Consider the following 14,016-nt stretch of genomic DNA (forward strand, 5'->3'; position numbering starts at 1 on the left):
AGTTTTGCCTTTGCCTTTTCCTTTAGCCTCCTGTTGTGACCTTTGGACTTCCAGTCTTCTGAAGTGGCTTTGATCGGCACCAGTACCCACATGGACCTAGTTATAAATCCACGGCTTATTTCTTGCACTCCAGCTTCCCATCTCATTCCCTGTTCCCTTCTTTAAAGCCTCTCTGCATCTTTTCAGGAGCAGTTTCAGGATACAGGTACATCCTGGGCACGCACAGAGGCTAAGCCATCCCTGTGCCTTGGAGCGCACCTGGGCTGGGGCGTAGGGAAGCAGGTGTAAAATGGGTCTTTCCAAAAGAAACAAATAACAAATATTATGCACACTCTGCTCCCAAGGGTGAAGCCAGACAGAAAATGGCTGCCCCACAGCCAGGGTTGCCAGGCACTAAAGCTGGACACAGCTCACTGGCCACCAGCAGTGGGGTTTGGGCACAGCTGGGCTGAGCTGCAGAGCTTCCACTACCAGCACCAGTGCAGAAGCAGGTGTCTGTGCGCTGAGAGGAGCAGCAGAGTCTCCCCAACAGCTTGTCTGGCTCGGTGATGTCCCCCTGCTCCATGGTTGCAGAGTGCAAAAAGAACACAGCTGCCTGCTTAGGCACCGCACTGGTGCCTGCCCCAGTCTCCAGCCACACCGCTGCTGTGGGCAGGCAGCCTCACTGCCTCCCCTGGCGGAGCCACAGGCTCGGGCCATCACGCAAGGAAACCTGCCTGCAGTGGGCATCAGACATGGGAAAAGGAAGAAAAGGCAGGAGACGGGCGGCCTGATGCAGGTTTTTTCTGTACATCAGTGTTTTTGACACCACAGCGTGTTGCTGCTTATAATAAAACAGAAATCAGAAAGAGCAACCAGAATACACACCCAAAGGCAAAAAACCCTCGGCTTAGACAAGGTGCTGCCTGGCCCCTGGGAGGGGAGGCTGGCAGCTGGGAGTCCAAGGGGAAGGAGTAATGCCTGCCCTGGCTGGGAAGAAACACAACACAAAGAAAAAAACAAACCAACAAAAAGAAAACCCCACCCAACGCTCCCACTGCAGAGCAGGCGAGAGCCAGAAAAGCCAAGATTGTCCCGTCCTCAGTCCTGTTAGCACCTGTACAATAAAACTGTACCATCTCCCGGGAGCAGAGCAGCCCTGCCCCATGCCCAGGCAGCAGGCACCATGCCCGCTCTCTCCCAGAGAACTGCTCCTGGTGACACAGGAGGGGCATGGGGAGCGGGGCGAGGCCAAGCAGACACCACGCAGGGCAAGGAAGGGGCTTCTGCAGTGACAAGAGACCCCGGGGTGGGGGGGACAAGCTGCCGAGAAGTGTGGGGTGCGCTTGGGGGACCATGGGCTGTGCCTGCCCGTGCAACAGCCACTGGGGAGTGGGAGCAGCAGCACGAATGAGATGCAGGAAGGAGCCCGACATGAGGGTGGAGCAGGGGGCTGGCTCTCAGCTGGCAGGTGAGCACCTTCAGCAGAAGTCGGCTCCAAAGCGAAGGGAAGCAACTGCCCCCAGGCTCTCAGCTGAGGTGTGAGAGCCTGGCTCTCAAGGGCTGTGGCCCCCCCAGGTTCACAGCTCAGGGGCCAGCTGGTCCAGGGGGAGCACCAGCCTCGGGGAGCGTTGGAGAGGGGCTGGAGGGAGCCCTCATCCCCTAGCCCAGAGCTCACCATCACAGTGATACAGACTCAGCAAAAACAAAGGAAACATTACAAATTAAATACTAATTAAATAAATACTATGGAAGACGTTGCGGGGGGGGGGGGGGGGGGGGAGCAAACAGAGAGGCGCAGTTCTGTGGGGTTAGGTGGGGAGAGGCAGCGGCACCCACCACCCCTCGCTTCGGTGGAGCCGGAGCTGTCACTGCCCCATGAGCTCTGGCTCACACAGCCCGTGGAGGGGGGGTTCATTGCCCACTGTAGCTGGATGGGGCCGATGGCCACAACCGCCGCTGCTCGTTTTGAAGGGACCCTGGGAAGTCATTGGAGGCAAGGGTCCTCTCTCCCCAGCCAGAGGAGACCCTGAGGAGAGGAGGATTGGCTGGCCAAAGACTCGGGTCCCTGCTGCTGGCGCTGAGAGGGCTACTTCCCGTTGGTCCTTATTATTGCCTCATGATGCAGGGAGTGATCTGTCCCCGTCAGCTGCTCCAGGCCTGGTACTCCACCGCCGAACCCAGCAACTGCAGCAGCTCGGGTTCGTAGTGCACCAGCTCCACTGTCTCTGCAGCACCCTGTGCCGGCTCGGGACTCTCCTGTACCTCCTCCTGTGCCAGCACCTGGCTGAGAGAGACCTGACGCTGGAACTCCGCCTTGGGCAGTGTGGCGATCTCAAAGTGTGGGAAGCGGGCCTGGAATATGCGGGAGGACAGCTTCAGCCGCTTGAGCACATCGGAGAAGAGGAACCAATTGCAGGGCCTGCAAGGACAGTAAGGGGATGGTGGGTTAGGGGTGGAGGAGTATGCCCACCTCACTGCCTCCCTGAAACGCAGCGCCGCTGATGAGGCCCAGGCACTATTCTCCGTGGGGTCCTCCTCTGCGGGGCCTGGGCAGACCACACGTACAGGACCCAGGCTCAGAGATGCACCTCGCTTTGATCACTATTTTGCGGGTCACAGCTTTTTAAAGCACTCAGGACAGGAACATCGGTGTGGAAGGTATGCCACCAAAGGTGTCCCGGCAGCATCCCCACCCAGCAATGCCACACCAGAGGCTCCGTTTCCCACCCGGCCATTTCTTCTGGGTGCCGTATGTGTCCCTCTGGATGGACAGAAATTGGCAGGCACAGAAACTCACTAAACAGAAAAGTAGCACTTTTGTTGCTGCCTCTTCCAAGTCGCCTTTCGCCCCGCTGCAATCCCGGCAAATCCAAGAGACATGGTGTCAGAAGGGGTGGAGAAGGGAGGACCGCTCCAGCGCTGTGCCCTGATGTAGCCTTCCCCACGATGGAGGGGAAACAAGTCTACTGGGACCCATCAATGCAAGCCACTGCTGCTCATTGCTGGAGAAAAAGAGGGCTAGGAGCAGCATCAGAAGGAGGAGAGAGGGAGGCTTGCAGCAGGTTTGCACGGGGAGATCCTGTACTACCCCCGCCTGCTCATTGAGGGCGGCCAGGTCTGTCCCAAGCAATGCAGGTTGCCATGCTGCCGCACAGCCAGAACTCTGCAGGAACATGAGCAGCAGGACCCCAAGAGATGCACATTGCCAGACGCTGACTGCATTCCTACAAGGCCCTGCCTCCAACCCAGTGTCTCTAACCTGAATCTGAAGGAAAAGCACCACCTAAGGTACGCAAGCTGCTCTTAACCTCAAGGAGCTGAAATGACTGATATGCTGCTGTCTGTGAAGGGGACACCAAGCCTGTGACCACCTGTGGTACAGAACAGCAGGCATCAGACAGATGACACAAAAACAGCTATTCCTTTTGGCTTTACCTGTGCTGCTTCTCAGTTTTGTGTTAAACAAGTCGTCCCTTAAACCCGTCTTTTCCGAAACCAAAGGGGTCTTTCCTTGCTTGATTCCCCCATGTATAGGTCTCCCTCACCTGTAGTCCCTCATTCTTTCTCCTCTTTTCATTAACTCTGGGGGAGAGGACCAAGGACCAGCCCGATGTTTACTCCTGCCCTCATTTGGATAAATCCTGCCGTCAAGTCTTTGCTGACTGCAACAAGAAGCCAAGGTGACCACCTCAGAGGTGGACCTCTGAGAATCACAGAATGACAGCATCACAGAATGGCTGGGGTTGGAAGGGACCTCTAGAGATCACCCAGTCCAATCTCCTGCTAAAGCAGGTTCTCCTAGAGCAGGTTGCACAGAGTCACGTTCAGGCGGGTTGTGAATGTCTCCAGAGGAGGCTCCACAGCCTCTCTGGGCAGCCTGAGCCAGTGCTCTGTCACCCCCAAGATAAAGAAGTTCTTCCCTCGTACTCAGATGGAGCTCCCTGTGCTGCAGTTTGTGCCCGTTGCCCCTTGTCCTGTCACTGGGCACCACTGAAAAGAGCCGGTCCCATCCTCCTGACACTTGCCCTTAAGGTGTTTGTAGACATTGATGAGATCCCCTCTCAGTCTTCTCTTCTCCAGGCTAAACAGACCCAGCTCTCTCAGCCTTTCCTCATCAGGGAGATGTTCCAGTCCCCTCATCATCTTGGCAGCCCTCCGCTGGAGCCCCTCCAGCAGTTCCCTCCCTCTCAAACTGAGGGGCCCAGAACTGGACACAGCACTCCAGATGCGGCCTCACCAGGGCAGAGTAGAGGGGGAGGATCACACAATCAGTCAAACAAATTCCATCTTACCCTATATCTTCTACCTGCTTCTCTGACTTGGGGCTCACAAAGTGTCGTTTCTACCTTCACATTATTCTAAGTAAGAGTCTGTCCAATGCTTCATTATGAGATGGCTCATGACAGGGAGTGTGCCACAAGAGGGTTACTGCTGCAGCAGCAGCAATTTGCTCCTTCTGGGGAAGCTACAATAGCACCATTCCTCAGTCTCTACCTGCAGAACAGGGATAAAGGTATCATCTCCTTTGGAGGAGTGCTTTCTGGTCTACAGGACACAAGTGCAACTCTGTATGGCCTGTCTCCTTAGCACACAGTCAGCTTGGGCTCTCAAAGTTTCCCAGGCGGGTATGAATTTTATATTTCATGTTATCTCTCACCTGGAGAGCAGCCTAAGGCTTTCTTGTACTGTTGCTAGCCTCATAAGCTCAAGGGCTCTGTTCTGTGAGCTCGCTCTCCAGCCCAGCACTAATGTCACCCAAATGCTCTCTGCTCTGGGAAAAGATACTCACCCCCGAGACACTGACACTTGGAGGTTATAGCTGGGAAGCAGTGGCTTGTCTGAGAACTCAAACATGAAGTTGTCTGCTTCTTGCTCCTCTTCCTCCTGGTCTGAACTTCCTGGAGGGTTGAGCAGAAGATCACATCCAATGCTATCTTTCCCCTCTGCAACAAGCAAAAGAGACATTGGCATCACTCACAGTTTCACACCAGACAGTGCTCATCACTCCCTGGGGAACAGCTCTGCCCAGCTGAACCGGCTACCACTGCAATTTCACATGAACCTTCCCACAACATCACAGCAGCTGTAAGAGCCAAGTCCCGGGGGCTCTTCCTGCTCTCCTTCGAGCCCCTCATCTCAGAGGAACTGTGTGAGCGCTGGCTGCTCTGCACAGCAAGACTCCACTTGGTGACCGCATCAGGTAGAAAGAACATCTTATGTCATAGCAGCAACCTTTAGGTTTACACTGATCCCGCACACAAGACAAGCCACTTTGACTGGTAGTCTTTTCTTGGGCCAAACACGTGCTGGCCCCCAGGCTCTCCCTGAAACAGCCTCAGTCCCCTCTGCTTTGCCAGCACAGGTGTCCTCAGAGCCTGCGCCAGAGCAGGAGGTGGATGTATGAGGTGCTTTTTCTGCACAGATCCTATAAAGGAAGGCACTGCGCTCTGCTTGTTGAGTACTTCTCCATCCGGATTCCACTCTTGACAACTGTCAGCAGGTTATCTAGAGGTGTGTGCCAGCAACCATGTCTAAGTAAGGACTGCAAGGCTGTGCCACCAAACTGAGCAGATCTAAAGACTAATACAACCAAACAACACCAAGCATGACTTCAGAGAATCAGCCCTGCAGATTTCTGGCTTGAAGCTGGCTGTTCCAGGAGGTACCTGAGCTTCAGCAGGATTTGTGTCCATAAGAGATGGCAAATAGCGCACTTGATCCATCAGCCATTTAAAAGCAGTTAAATTTACCATTCACTAATCTGAATTGAAAAACCATCTGTTGAAAAACGGCTTGCTGTCTGGATTTCATTGTTAAGAAGTATCAATAGTCTTAGGTTTGCAGAGTGGTTTTTGTCCCGCTGAGATAAAATAGAGTAACTCCAAAAACTTCCAGAAAATAGAGTTCAGATTCTACAGAAACAAGTCAGACCAAATGTGCTAGTGAGCAAATAAACCAATCACGCAAAAGTTCAATACCACGTGCAAGAGAAAAGGCTGGGGAAAAAAATAAATCTTATGGTGTGCTGCATGAGAAAGCTCCACGCACCATACTGCTCTACGAATAAATCCAGCACCCAGTGAGAATGTTATTTTAATAAAGAAACAACAGCAGATGACAGGAGATACAGGCTCAAACAGGGTCTCAGGAAAAAAAAAAAAGAAGTAATTTCTTAGTCCTGCCAAGGGAAAAAAAAATCCCTAAGAAACAGAAAAACAGAGTACTTAAATCTTCAAAACTCATTGTAGAATAGGACAAAAATAAGTGACATGGGTATTGGTCTGATATCACTGCTAGGCAAAGCTCAGATGCCATCACCAAAAAAATTCCAATTTCTTGAGCAACCCAGGAAAAAAAGAATTAAATGCATTTAATGCGGCAACAACACAGTCCAATGTCTGTCCTGAAAACTCTTCATACTCAGTCCTGTCTGTTAGCCCAAGTGAAAGCTGCGACAAGAACAGGAACATTCTGTACCACCGCAGAGTAACAGGGAGACAATCAGACACAACAATGCTACTCCCAGGTGTAGAACAAAACCCTGGCGTGGGACTTTGTATCTGGAACTACAGTAGTGTGAAGTCCAAGATGCTGATGACTTTACCAGACTCAGACCTCAGAGATCCCACACCCTGGCTTCCCTCATTATCTTTTGGCTCCCAGAGATGTGCAGACCTAAAGGAAAATGTGGACAACATTCTTGCCTCAAAGAATAAAAACAGATCAAGCAGGGGCCTGGGATTTCTCCTCCACCCTGAGGGACATGCAATGCTTTGTGCTTCAGTTAGTGGACCTGATGGAAGGCAAATTTTGAAGGACTGAACCACTGAAGGAGGAGGACTTTTTTCTGCTGAGCTGGTTTGCTGCCTATGACAGCTGGGAGCAGCTCAGTTACTCCAGAGCTGAATGAGGTAATCCCCTGCCCTGGGCAGTATTTGCTCCTGGTGACCCGAGGTGGCTGCTGAAGGTAACCAAGCCAAAAGGACCCATTTCAAAACACTCAGTAAACGCCACTGTAAAGAAACCAACCCCTTCTCACAGGCTCAGGCATCTTGCCCTTCCTTGCCAACTCACACAGTGTCCTGGCAAAGCACAGGTGACAGTGGTCTAATGCTGCCATTTCACTACTGCTGTAAGCTGATCTAGGTGTGGATGGAAAGGAAGGTCCCTTTCTGTGCCCGCTGAAAACAGACCTGGCAGGATAAAGGATTACTTCCCAACTGAGTTAGTTCCTTGCCACAACTTGCCACACAGCCTCCCAAAGGCAGTGGCAAGGGCAGCACTGGGAACACTCCCTGCTGAGGGGCAAAAGAAGGGGCAGTGTGACTGAGCCTCTCACTGCAGCGTGGTGGTGATTTGGCTTGGGATCTGTCATCCTCTCGCCAAGCCAGAGACAGAAATATCCCACATCATCACCAAAGCCACAGGGTTTCAGAACGTTTTGCGTCACTGACATTTCTGCAGGGATATTTGCTGATGTCTGGGAGGAACCTATGTTCTCCCAAGAGCTGTGCAGAGGTAACTGTTAAAGTTTGAAGCACCTGAGATGCAAGCATCAGGCCAGTCCACACTGGAAGGATCTTTACTGCAACAAGGATGAAATTACATTTCTAGGGAAGGGTACAGGCAGATAATGTGGGATTTGTCTGGCTTGTTAACCAGCTTCAGGTAGCGCAGGAGAGATGGAAGACAAAACCTGACAGATGGCACCACATGAATGACAGAGACCCAGCAGAGACGTACCCACCGTGGCCAGGATTTAGTGTGAAGTCCCAATGCAAGAGGTAGGACACGCCTGACAGGGAAAGTAGTCTTTTTCCACCCTCAATTGAAGAAATACTCTGAAGAAATACTCTGAAAATCTCGACTAAGGTCCAGGGGAAGGAAAGGAAGTGCAGTGCCCAGCGCTCCCTGGGGAGATTTTCCATGTATTAGCCAAGTGTCTCAGCAAGGCCTTTCTGAGTGGTAAACTGCCACTACCGATGGCATCCCAGCACTCCTGCATTCCTCCAAGAAACACCAAAGACTCAATGGTGGTTTGCTTATTGAAAAAAAAAAAAGGCTTTTTTTTTTTTTTTTACCTATGGGGTGGAGGACAGAAAAGTGGGAAGACATGATGCAAGACAAGATATTTCAAGACAAGACAAGGGCTAGGGAAATGAAAGAACTGAGACAAGCAGCTAATTTGAACAAAACACAATTGGCTTGCTTTTCCAAGATCCACTCGTTCCATTTCAGGCATTAGGGTATATGAAAAACAAGACGGCACATTTCTAAATTACTTGCATGTGGCAGTGGGCCTCCTAGAGAGGGTATGACAATTGGCAGTCTAAATCTCATGCCAGGATCCTCAAGAGGAAAGGACGCTGATGAACAGGACACAAGCAGATACCAGAACTCAAGCACATCAGCTCTCTGGGCAACCAAGAACTCAGCATGCTGTAGTAATCAAAGCAAGCCAAACTCTCCTACCCACAAAACCACACACAATTTTCCTTCCTTGTTTATCAAGAGGAATCCAAGTGGGAAACAGTGATAAATCAAAAGAGGTAATATCTTTACTTTTAAAATATTCAAGTCAAAGAATAACTATTTTTCTTGTGGTAAAGAGGCTTCTTCTTAAAGGACTGCGATAAGTTTCAGGAGTGAGAAATTCAGAGGAAGGAGGCTGTGGTTTGAACAGTCTTCTTGGTGCGCCTGAGGTGCAAAAGCCTACAAATAAAGTGTTCTTAGGAGTACAAATAAAGTGTTCTTAGGAGTAAAGAATTTCTTTTATTCTGAAATGAAGAGACACCACGGTCCTCCAAGGATAAGTCCTCTACCAAGAGTACCCTTCCATATGTATCTGATTTTTTTCATTTCTAGGAGGATGTTGGAAATGACTATGTGAGCAACTAAAATCAACAGCCTTCTAGCTTGCCAGCATACGTAACCCAAGTCTTTATGAAGGGCTTGACAGTGCTGATCTCCTATCTCAGAAGTGGTTGGGAGGGACACTGCAGTCTGCCCAGTCCCCCAGCTAGATCCAGAACATCTTCACTCATGGACCCCTGGGGAATGGAGCAACACAGGGAACAATTTGTGGACCTTGTGCCTGTATCATTTCAAGAAAACTTCTAAAATGGTAACCACTATTTCAGAAAGTGACAGTAAAAGGTACAAATCATGCCTTCACTGGGAAATGCCCAGCACTGTAAGAAGAGGACCTCACCTGGATGAGTGCCCCCCCTCCAAAGCGGAGGAGAGCGATGGGCAGCTCTGGGAACCTGGAAGTTCAAGACTTCTACACCTCGAAGGAATAAGTATGTCCTCTGCCTTCCTTGGGTTTATCTTGATGACTGGTTAGCTGGGGAGTAGCAAGAACTGCTACAAGAATAACATGCTCCTGGATCGATACCCAAAGACCCTCAGGAGGCACAGCAGCATGTGGGTTCTAGCCTTGCACACCGTGTTCAGCCTATTTGGAGGGATCTATACATGCAGCTTCCCAAAGAAAATGTCCTTTTCAGGAGCAACTACCAGCATGCAACATGACAGCAAGGTCTCTAAGACATGAGCTGGGAAGGACACGGACAGACCTGAGTGAGCGATGTGTCATTACCTAGCATTACTTCTCTCTGCTCTGGACTTTGGGTATTAGCTTTTCCCCACCCCGCCACCCCACTACCCATGTAAAGCAATATAGGATCAAACAAGACGAGGCTTCAAAGTTTTAGCCCCTTTAGTAATGTATATATGTACAGTACATGAAAGGGCATAGAATGAGCTCACCTAGTACAGAGCTGCTGTAGAAGTCCCACGCTGTTCGAGGATCCCCATCAGTGCGCCCCTGGAGATCCAAAAGGTAATCTAAAGAGAAAAAATGGAGAGGATTAACATTTAGCTACTGGTCAAAGCATGACCCTGGCATGCATATCCATTGATCTGGGGTGAGCCAGTTCACCTCTGCTGCTTTTCGCCACTTTGCAGTTAGGCATTATGGGAAAAGCTGAAACCTGACTTGCAAGAAGGGTACCTCAGGAGAGGACAACGCGACCCTGTGCCTGAGAACATGAAACAGAAGTTGAAAAGAGAAAATGGACAACACTAAGTGGGTTGGAAAGAAAGGTTCTTAGGGTGGATTTGAGTTCAAAATTACATCTCCGACACCTGCATGTATAGTTAAGCCTGGAGGAGCTCAGACAGACAGTGGCAAACAAGTTTTTTTCAACACGGGAGACTTTCTGCCTTGTATCTTTCTGGGAACCACTGCTACTCTAGCTGTCTCTTCCTTGCTGGGATGTAGAAGCCACAACACTCATCTTGCTTCTACACAAACAGCACAGAAAGCGGGTACACTTCATTCCCGGCCATAGGGAGCCAAAATGGTCCTTTCTAACAACAGCAGGCAGGCAGCATTTGGGCAGAGCTGTTTTCAAGTAGAAGGCATCATCACTTGGCAGCAAAAATATGCTCACTCAGGTTATGCAGTGCAGTGTAACTGGGAACTGTGGAACACTGTCTCCAAGCCTCATACACAGTACTGTCTTCAGTTGTGTGACCACGAGAGGTCACTGCCACCTCCTTGCACGTTAAAGACTGAAAAGTGACTTGCATCTTATTTGGAAAACCATATACAATTCTATAATCAAGGTTGGGGTGGTAAAACCACATACACATGACAGGATAGAACTAAAATTATTCAGTCACCTGCTGCTCAAGTACTTCTAAAACATCTGATACCTAGATTTGGTCCCGTATGCTGCCAGACAGGACGGATGGAAGCACTGCTGCTCCCAGGCTTGGCACCTACCACAGAGGAAGCGCTTCATCACTTCACTGGTGGCAAGCTTCACAGCTGTCTGCCCAGAGTAAGTGGCCAGAGTGGGATCAGCACCATAGGAGAGTAGAAGCCACATGGTTTCCAGGTTGTCATTTGCTACTGCATCGTGGACAGGCCTGCAAGGACAGAAGCATTAGCAGAAAAAGAGACTGGACGGGTCCGCAAAGCAAACGCTCTGTTTTGAGTTAAAACAAACCTAGCAATGACCAACAGCTCATCCTGAAAAACACGCCCTGCTCCCTGCCCCTACGCTTCTCAGGGCTTCCCCAGATGTTCCCCTCTCACTGGCTTGCCTTGTGCCATCCTGTGCACTGCAGTTCACGTTGGCACCGTGCTCTAGCAGAATGTGCAGGATGTCGATCCAGCCTCGCGCACAGGCTTCATGCAGAGCTGTGTAGCCAGCATTGTCACGATGGTTCACATCACTGCTCTTTTTCTGCAGGCAATACAGCACTACGTCCTACATGGACAAAAGCATTGCAGGCCTGGTTACACACAAACCCAGACAAGGCAGCCCAAGACACAGAGCAGAAAAGGGCACTAAAACTCACCTTATAGCCCAATCGAGCTGCTCGCTGCAGAAGGGTCTCCCCTGCATTTTTGTTCACAATCAGCCGCCGAGCTCCAGGAGGAATGTTCTGGGCCATGGGCAATTCAGGGGAACTCCCTGAGACCCGACGGGACTTACAAAGCGTCCACAAGTCTTGGGGCTTCTTCAGAGAGCGCATTTTGGGCTGGTTCCAGCAGCCCTTCCCCTGAAAAATAATGGAATACAACTCCTTGGCACATGTGGCCCTGTCTTACTAACAGGAGTCCCCTTCTCTCTCTTCTCCCCACACGTGTTCCCCTCATCTGTCCAAGCCATACCTTCCCCTCATCACAGATCCCTGCCAGGTGTTTGGTTTTACATTTGCGTTTTCCTGATGGTTTCTCCAGCTCTTCTTGGACAGGAGAACTATTGGAGGGCTCCAGGAAGAAGCCATTCCGAAAGTCTGGGCGTCCTTGAGATTTTCGGGGGGGTGGGGAAAGCCTGCTCCTCAATCGTAGCTCTGTGCCTTTACCCTTCGCAGACTCCTTCTGCTTCCGGTACCTAAAGTCTAAAGGAGAAATGGGAATGAGAAGCTTCTCTAGGTATGGCACGGAAGGCCAGCAACCCAGATCTCTGCCCCCAGGCAAAACAAACTGCCAATCTTTGATGGCTGCAGATCCATGGCGGAGGCACTGCAGTAAGTAGAAGAGAGTGAGTGCACAGATTCTCCCCACCAGGGATGGACTCAGCATGGACACAAGACACAAGTGGTCCTGGTCCAAAAAGGCCAAGCTTAATGAGAGCTGGGGCTTGCACACAACTGACTAAGGCTTTTCCTTGGGTCTAACAGGGAGCCCAGTACAAAACAATCCAGCTCGTCAGCACGCTTCCCAGTAGTTTGATAATCGCATGCTGCTCTATGGTGTGTTCCCCTACCTGTGAGGCCGAGCAGGACTCACATGGGATACCCCTTTGAGCGACAGAAAATGCTGGAGGCATCCCCTTTAAGCTGCCTGCAAACAGTCATTGTGTTGCTACCTGCAAAACCAGACCTTGCCTTGCCCTCTCACATCTTCCCCTTAACTTAGTAGCACACTGCAATTTCAACTAGTATGCATGCAGGTAGGAAGTACCATGAGGCCTCAAGGGAAATCCAGTCTTTTCTCCCTTGTGTTATACAGAGTTGCAGGGTTGCTCATTACAGAGTCCCATGCATCGTGCAAGGACAAGCGCTCTGCTTCCCTGAAATAGCAACATCCCGTAGCAAGGGCATGACAGCAGCAGGAAAACAAAGTATGGAATAAGAAAGCAAAGCCCTGTGAACAAATAACCACCCAGACTTGTATGATGCCATACACCTCCCTCTGTGCAGACGATCAGTGCTGGAATAAAAAAGGTTACAAAGGAAGAGCCCTGCACAGACCAAAGGACAGAGGAGGCATCTATACACAGCTCTGCAGTGTCTCTCAAGCCTGGCTCTCCCCGCAGCTTTGGGCACTTTGTTTGGGAACAAAGACTTTGCTTCATTTCTAGGTGAAGAGCTAGGAGATGCCCCAGTGGATCAGTTCAAGGAATCGAAAGGATAAACTCCAGGAACAAAATTTTACGTCTGTTAGGGACACTGCTGCCTTCAGTGCCAAGGCAGGTTTTGCAGCACTCCAGTAGCAGCATCTTCAGCTTCCAAGGTACGCCGAGACTCTAGATTCTCCATGTCAAGCACCGCAATATAACTTCCATTTATGTTTTGTTACTGCTAGGAAGCATGGGCCACAGATCTTGCACAAAGAAATGGGTTTGGCCAAAATACCAAGGTAGAACCACAAATAAATCTCAAAGCAAGCACATCTCAAGTACTGCTGTGCTGTTCTGTCTCCACATCTCAGGAAGAATAGAGTGGAAGTGGAGAAAGGCAACCAAAACAACGGAGGAGTGGAAAAGCTGCCCTACAGGAAAGACTGGGATTCCTCAAGCTGGAGAGGAGAAGGAAGAGGAGGATGTGACCAAAATCTGAAAGAATCACTCAAAGGTGGATCAGCTGCGTGGAGGAATCCTGTTCACCCAATCCTGCAGCACAAGACTAATGAGCACTCCATGAAATGAGTAAGGGGTCAGTTAAAAAAACAGACAGAAGAAAGGACTTTGCACAGCACAGAGAGAACTTCAGGGCTTCATTGCCACTGGAGGCGATGGAGGCAGATGTTATCTGCAGGACAAAAAAGGACTTAGGCAAATTCATGGACAACAGACCCATCAATGAGCTGTAGAAGGCCTGAGCAGGGACAACCCTAGTTTAGCTGTTCTGCATACTGGGGAAGCCTAGGCAGCCGAAGTCCAGGAAGCAACCGCGCTCAAGTCCTGGCCCTGCACAGCCTCTGTGCTTGCCATGGTCAGAAGAAAACTGCAGGCTAGACAGACCCCAACACAATGCAGCATGCAGGATGTACTTAGGCAAGGAACAGGAGACATCTCCTTGCTCTGAACAAAGTGGAGCGCACCCATGAGATGTGGTCTGGGGCAGAAGTTCTGACTTCCACCACACAAAACACGGCATTTGTTTTCAAGCTTAAGCACAACTCTCAGGCTACAACTAAGCAAAATTTTAGCAAAGAATGCAGCACGCAGCAATCACTAGCCTGCTTGCTGTTTCGGAAGTAATCACTGGACGGAGATTTCTGCTGGGCTG

The 14,016-nt window shown here is 50.4% G+C and overlaps 1 protein-coding gene across 3 annotated transcripts in view; it reads right to left on the minus strand.

The window, feature by feature from the left end:
* Positions 1 to 767: 767 nt before the first annotated feature.
* Positions 768 to 14,016, minus strand: part of LOC308053690 (BCL-6 corepressor-like protein 1) — a 36,717-nt gene continuing 23,468 nt past the window's right edge. For 2 of the 3 annotated variants that reach the window (XM_080365244.1, XM_080365246.1), the window contains exons 8-14: positions 11,672 to 11,901; positions 11,356 to 11,559; positions 11,098 to 11,264; positions 10,775 to 10,920; positions 9,754 to 9,831; positions 4,772 to 4,925; positions 768 to 2,401 (exon numbers count right to left, since the gene is read on the minus strand). In XM_080365244.1, the coding sequence (XP_080221370.1) occupies positions 2,125 to 2,401; positions 4,772 to 4,925; positions 9,754 to 9,831; positions 10,775 to 10,920; positions 11,098 to 11,264; positions 11,356 to 11,559; positions 11,672 to 11,901 (1,256 nt within the window). In that variant the 3' untranslated portion in view covers positions 768 to 2,124. The remainder of the gene's footprint in view (positions 2,402 to 4,771; positions 4,926 to 9,753; positions 9,832 to 10,774; positions 10,921 to 11,097; positions 11,265 to 11,355; positions 11,560 to 11,671; positions 11,902 to 14,016) is intronic. The other variant, XM_080365245.1, reaches the window with a different exon arrangement.

Source organism: Falco punctatus (assembly GCF_963210335.1).
Source record: "Falco punctatus genome assembly, chromosome: 15".
NCBI lineage: Eukaryota > Metazoa > Chordata > Aves > Falconiformes > Falconidae > Falco > Falco punctatus.